This window comes from Coregonus lavaretus, assembly GCF_964263955.1.
Source record: "Coregonus lavaretus genome assembly, chromosome: 15".
NCBI lineage: Eukaryota > Metazoa > Chordata > Actinopteri > Salmoniformes > Salmonidae > Coregonus > Coregonus lavaretus.
In genome coordinates this window covers 4,934,064-4,940,918 of record NC_140002.1, presented here as the reverse complement: position 1 = coordinate 4,940,918, position 6,855 = coordinate 4,934,064, and the positions used below count along the sequence as shown (strand labels likewise).

Sequence of the window (6,855 nt, the reverse complement as noted above, 5' to 3'; positions counted from 1 at the left end):
TGCATCAAAAGTATTTATAGAATACAAAAATGAGTACAGCCTCTCCTTATAATGTATCAACACATAACATATATTTTACATAGATAAAACCACATACCTGCATCCAAAAGAAAATACAAAACATTTGTAGAGCACAAATATGTTCTGCCCATTGTCGCCTCTTTCTACAACATAGACGCACAATACAAAGGACTGGGATCAGTCCAATACCTTAGTTAGCTAGTAACCACATGTTGAATTCAAAATGTTAATATCATCCTAAAAAGTACAATTACAATTGCATCTTCACAATACCATCCACTTATGAGTAAACTCTAAATATGCCACATTATTCATGAACAAAACACTGTGTGTATGACTTTGTACTTAAAGGCATCAAACTTTTCTGAAGACGACAGAAAAGGCGTGCCTACCTCTCATAGTGCATCAAAATTATTTGAGCACGCAGGGGCAAAACGTAAGTACACACTCCCCTACTCCAAGGATGCAGGCATGTATAATAACAAATCAACATGCTATATTAATATATGAACCTGGTGAAATTCACAAAGTACTTTAACAACTGTTACACAAGCATAGACATACAATCAATGTAGTGACAATACAATGAATGTCCACAGGGTTGCTACGGTATAAAAGTGACACTTCGTTGTTCCTAGTTTTGTTGGCTAAGAATGAACCTCAAATGTGTATCGTCAAAGTCATGAAAACGCGGTCATTAAAATGTATACGTGTTTCAGTTTACTTACCAAGAAGAAGCGCGAAGGCGAAAAATTACAACAGTTTCATTACAACTACAACTCCCACCAGCTGTACATGTCACTCTCGACAGCTTGTCTGTCTACAAAAAATATATATATATATTTTGTCTTTTGAAAAAGTACTGGCTGGCAACGTTCAGTAAAAAAAAATACAGGCGATGTGTTTTACTTCTTGAACGTCAAATATTTTGATTAAAGGAATCGAGTATGAGCAAATCAACACACGAATAATATTTTATATATCTTATATGACCGCGTTTTCATGAATTTGATGCTATAATCAAAGATAGTACAGCACGGGGTTTAGCAATATAATCACAGTTTCTAAACCCAGAGGTGCAACATCGCGAGACTTCCGGTAACGCTTGCGACAAGGCCGGGGTTTGGGGTTTGAGAAGTCAATGAGAGAAGTGAGAGTCTGTATGCGTACACGGTGAATGTTGAACTTTTGTTGCACACATATCCAGATGATGCTGCTTACCATTTTGCAGAATTAAAAGAAGCCAGCGACCAGAAAGGGCTCTGTGTCACTAAAAATGGTTGTGTGAAATGAATATGATAAGGTTTCTACATTCAATCAAAATCACATTCTTAAATACATTACATCCAAGTACTGTATATTGACATTATGGTATAATGTATTGGAAACAAGTAAATTGAAAGACCATATATATTTTATTCTCAATAAGGCAAAATACAAAGAATATTCAGGACAGACTCTGAAATCCCATTAGTAACAAGTAATACTTCACAATAATTTTAAATTACATGTTATTCCGAGTTCGAATAACTACCTCATCAGAGTACCTTTACTTAATATTGCATCCATAATATATATCTCTGTTCTCAATATTTTAAAACTAACCCAATTTAGACTACTGTACTTTGTATGCTGATGGTTTTTGAGAAAAACTAAGTACAGCATACTGTATTAACTTCTACAACTGCTTGACATAGAGAAATACCCCTAATTCAAAATACATCTCGGATCAATTTCAAAAGGGATACAGCTTTCTCACATGCAGTAGAAACTGAGATGGTTTTTCTTTTGATCAAATGTACATCTCACTCCAACATCCATTCAATCTGATCAACAATATACATTTCATAGATTTACATGTCTCCATATCAAATACAGAACATACATTATTAGCACCTGATTCTAAAGACATCATTGATGATGATGTTGACGACAATGATAATGACAGACAGTGGTGAAGCAGGAGACAAGGCATACAATACAGAAACAAAAATGATTAATAAACATATTGATATACACTACCAGTCAAAAGTTTGAACACCTACTCATTCAAGGGTTTTTCTTTATTATTTTTTTTACATTGTAGAATAATAGTGAAGACATCAAAACTATGAAATAACACATCATCACAATCATGTAGTAATCAAAAAAGTGTTAAACAAATCAAAATATATTTTATATTCTTCAAAAAGCCACCCTTTGCCTTGATGACAGCTTTGCACACTCTTGTCATTCTCTCAACCAGCTTCATGAGGTAGTCACCTGGAATGCATTTCAATTAACAGGTGTGCCTTCTTAAAAGTTAATTTGTGGAATTTCTTTCCTCCTTAATGTGTTTGAGCCAATCAGTTGTGTTGTGACAAGGTAGGGAGGGTATACAGAAGATAGCCCTATTTGATAAAATACCAAATCCATATTATGGCAAGAACAGCTCAAATAAGCAAAGAGAAACAACAGTCAATCATTACTTTAAGACATGAAGGTCAGTCAATACGGAACATTTCAAGAACTTTGAACGTTTCTTCAAGTGCAGTCGCAAAAACCATCAAGCGCTATGATGAAACTGGCTCTCATGAGGACCACCAAAGGAATGGAAGACCCAGAGTTACCTCTGCTGCAGAGGATACGTTCATTAGAGTTACCAGCCTCAGAAATTGCAGCCCAAATAAATGCTTCACAGAGTTCAAGTCACAGACAACTCTCAACATCAACTGTTCAGAAGGGACTGTGTGAATCAGGCCTTCATGGTCAAATTGCTGCAAAGAAACCACTACTAAAGGACACCAATAAGAAGAAGAGACCTGCTTGGGCCAAGAAACACAAGCAATGGACATTAGACCGGTGGAAATTTGTCCTTTGGTCTAGAGTCCAAATTGGAGATTTTTGGTTCCAACCGCCGTGTCTTTGTGAGATGTGGTGTGGGTGAACGGATGATCTCCACATGTATAGTTCCCACCGTAAAGCATGGAGGAGGAGGTGTTATGGTGTGTGGGTGCTTTGCTGGTGACGCGGTGTGTGATTTATTTAGAATTCAAGGCACACTTCACCAGCATGGCTACAACAGCATTCTGCAGCGATACGCCATCCCATCTGGTTTGGGCTTAGTGGGACTGCTGCATCAAATAACCTGGCCTCCACAATCCCCCAACCTCAACCCAATTGAGCTGGTTTGGGATGAGTCGGATTGCAGAGTGAAGGAAAAGCAGCCAACAAGTGCTAAGCATATGTGGGAACTCCTTCAAGACTGTTGGAAAGGCATTCCAGGTGAAGCTGGTTGAGAGAATGCCAAGAGTGTGCAAAGCTGTCATCAAGGCAAAGGGTGGCTATTGGAAGGATCTCAAATATAAAAATATATTTGATTTGTTTAACACTTTTTTGGTTACTACATGATTCCATATGTGTTGATGTCTTCACTATTATTCTACAATGTAGAAAATAGTAAAAATAAAGAAAAACCCTTGAATGAGTAGGTGTGTCCAAACTTTTGACTGGTACTGTACATGGTTCAGAGACTTGTGTCATCTCTAACATTTTGGAAGACAAAATGCGTCAATACAAATGTTTAACGGTAGTAAAAAGTCACCCTAAATGATTTGTTTTATATACAATTTGTACAGATTTGTATTTAAATAAACATGCAAGTGTTACGTCTTTCTATTGAATGTCAGAAAAATTTATTTTACCCTGGATTTCTTCAAGTTAACTAATTATACTTACCATATTTCAATGTAACAAACAACCCATACAACGATATCTTCTAAACTCATAAAATTATATTCAGTAAAACATTTTAAAAAAAGAATGGCTGACAAGCAAAAGGGGCAGAAAAACAAATAAATATGAGCGAAAGACTTACGAGAACTGTTAAAATCATCCTAAATCATCTTTTGTACATCTGAATATATGGAACACAAGTCTTGAAGCTGTACTTAAAAGTGTACCAGTGTATGAAGACATAGGAGTGGCTACACAAGCACCCACACCCAGAGGAATATCTATGAGAAAAGTGGCCTCCAGCTTAAGGTATAAAATGGCTTCATTAAGCCATCCATGTTTGGTTACTAAAACAGAGCTATATATACACATATACCAGTAAACCAGTGGACAAGCATAATGCACAAGCTAAAAGCATTGGACATGTGTGTCAAACATTTGTGTCAAACAAGAGTGGAAATTCCTGATTTCAAACTAAAAGCCCCAAAATGATTTTCAATGAATTTAGTTTTAAAAAATCCTGCATAGATAAAAAAAAAATCTTCCTCTACTCTTTGAGTGCAAGAAGAAATAACAGTTTTCCCCAAATGACAAGGGAGCCAATGAGGGGGAAGAAAAGGTACTAGTGTTTCCAGCATGTGTATACTGTAAGTGGGCTAATAAGAAAAGTCCTTCATCATACAATATCACTTATGCATTAAGTACATTTTTCTGTTCAAAATCACTCATGTCCACATTTGCCTTGCTGCAAAATGAATGACAATACAAAATAACCTTTGAACACGTAAATATTAGGCCAGTTTACCACTACATTAGCTCAATTTGTTATATTATATAACCTGTACCATAAATATAGACCATAGATTACTTATTTATTTAAGTTTTGTAGTACACAAATTACTTTTATACTATGTAGAGAACCCAGTAACCACTTTTAAACATTTAAATATTACATTTTCATATACAATAGAAATACTTTGCATTTCATAGCTCTTTCAACCCTGTTTTCAATCCTATTAATCTGAAAGTTAAGAACTTTAAACAGAGCAACTGCTTGGTACATAAATAAAATCTATATTGGCCATGTATTTTGTGACTGGAATATAACACTCATGTGCTTACAACAATGTAATCTACGTATGGCTAATGAGCACCACCAATGTGTATGCTACATAACTTATTAGAATAATTGTAGTCTTAAAATGTGAGTGCATTTATGTCCTTCCTTGCAGTAACGTTCTGCTTTCACCGGGCAATTTTTGCAGAAACGATACTAATAATTACATTGTGTTTCAAGGATAACATTTGCCATACCAACCACACCATTCTGTGCCTTAGAAAAATACACCAACAGCAACCCTTTCCGGTACAGATCTATAAGGAATCAATGGAACAATAACACCTTGTTTAGAAATGAACATCTCGCAGGGCAATTCATAGGAAGAACTCATTGACAGATAATGAATATATTGTGGTGCTTCAGAACGATGAAAGTAACTTCAACAAAATCAATTGAATGGTGCATCACAGGCTAACACCAATATGGTCAGCCGCAAGCTACCTCCACTTCAATGGCAACTGTTAGCGTAATGTGTGTATGCATCAGGGATACCTGTCAGGCAAACCAAGCTCTCTTGTCACTTCACACACCATCAGGGCTGCCTTCAACCCACTGATCACAGCTTGAGTCCAGTACTATTCCAAAGTCATTTTTGGAAGCTTGAAATTATTCTTAAAATGTCTCCAAAGCATTTAAAATCCTCACCAACCTGGCTGGATCTGCATTTCAACGTATGGTATATTCTAGTTTCCTGTATATCAGATACAAGGCACAAAAAAGATAAGAGACAGACCTTAGTTTTAAAGCACCTTTGGTTTGAGGGAGGTACTTTGGTAAAAATAATAACACATTAAAAGCCGAATGTGAATAATGTGCTTATAGCCTATAGAATAAAATGTATTTAGTGTATTTCATCTAAAATAATTCAGCAAAGGCATTGTGCCAAATAGAAAAATGGCTTTCCTTTGCACAATCCAAAGATATGACCGAGGAAAACGCTGATAGTGGATATAGCTAGTATGTACAAATAGATCTGTGCAGTTGGAATCCTCCTCCTCCGTGTGGGACAGTCGTAGGTGTAAGATGCTCCATATCGCTCAGTGTTTTTGGCAAGCTGGTGTAGAAAATGGACACAGTGTTATAGATATGTCTGAGGCAGATAAGTTCACGTGTGCATCAAGGGGCAGCGGTGCGTTGTGGTGGACGGTGTGTGTGGAGTGTATATAGCGTCCTTCAGGGAATGAGCTTAGCATCCAGCCTCAGCCAGTGTAGGCCCTGCCGCGTGAAGCGCACCAGTTCAGTCATGCTGCTGGTGTTGAAGATCAAAGGGCCCATCACCTTGTCCAGCTCCGTGAAGAACTCTGCAAAACAGACAGGAGACATAACACAACCAGGGTGAGTAAGGTAAACACTTAACAGAGACCTCCAGCCCAGGAATGGCTTGCCAGGTCAACACTTACAGAGCTAGTTTCACTTAGATTATGGATTCATCCAGGAGCCTAATATAACGTCTTCAACAAGCAGTAGATAGCCCAACTCCCAAGGTATCAATATCCTAACACCACCGTAGGCATTCCATAGAGATAGAGGAGGAGAGCAAACGAGTCGGGTACCTTTCTGCTCTTTAGATAGCTGCTCTGCTTGGTCCCACACCTCGGTGGCGAAGAGGAAGTTGGAGGTGACCTGGACGTAGCTGGCAGCCATCTGGTGGATGCGCTGGGGGATGGTTACCGAGGAGCTGCCGCTGGTGCTGGCTGTGCCTGACGAGTAGCTACCAGCACTACCTGGGGACAGCTTGGGAGAGACTGGCGAGGGCATGCCAGCCGCTTTACTGGAAGACAGAGAGATACAGATGGCTGGTAAGCGGAGAATCACAACCACTCAAAACAAGATGATTCACCATGATTCAGCATAATGTCTGGACCATTAATTGACAAGAGAAATACATTTAAGAAGACTGTTGGTCTCAAGACAGCATACATCATACAACTAATAAAATGTCTTACCTTCCCATTCCAGGAGAGGGAGCTTGGGTGTTGCTCAAGGAATTCTGAAAAACA

General features: G+C 38.0%; 1 protein-coding gene across 4 annotated transcripts in view; it reads right to left on the bottom strand.

Annotated features, from left to right (window-relative positions):
• Window positions 1-1,417: 1,417 nt before the first annotated feature.
• LOC311142969 (AF4/FMR2 family member 4-like) overlaps window positions 1,418-6,855 on the bottom strand; it is a 36,185-nt gene continuing 30,747 nt past the window's right edge. For all 4 annotated transcript variants that reach the window (XM_084178746.1, XM_084178747.1, XM_084178745.1 and 1 more), the window contains 3 exons: window positions 6,802-6,845; window positions 6,409-6,626; window positions 1,418-6,156 (listed from right to left, as the gene is read on the bottom strand). In XM_084178746.1, the coding sequence (XP_084034872.1) occupies window positions 6,029-6,156; window positions 6,409-6,626; window positions 6,802-6,845 (390 nt within the window). In that variant the 3' untranslated portion in view covers window positions 1,418-6,028. The remainder of the gene's footprint in view (window positions 6,157-6,408; window positions 6,627-6,801; window positions 6,846-6,855) is intronic.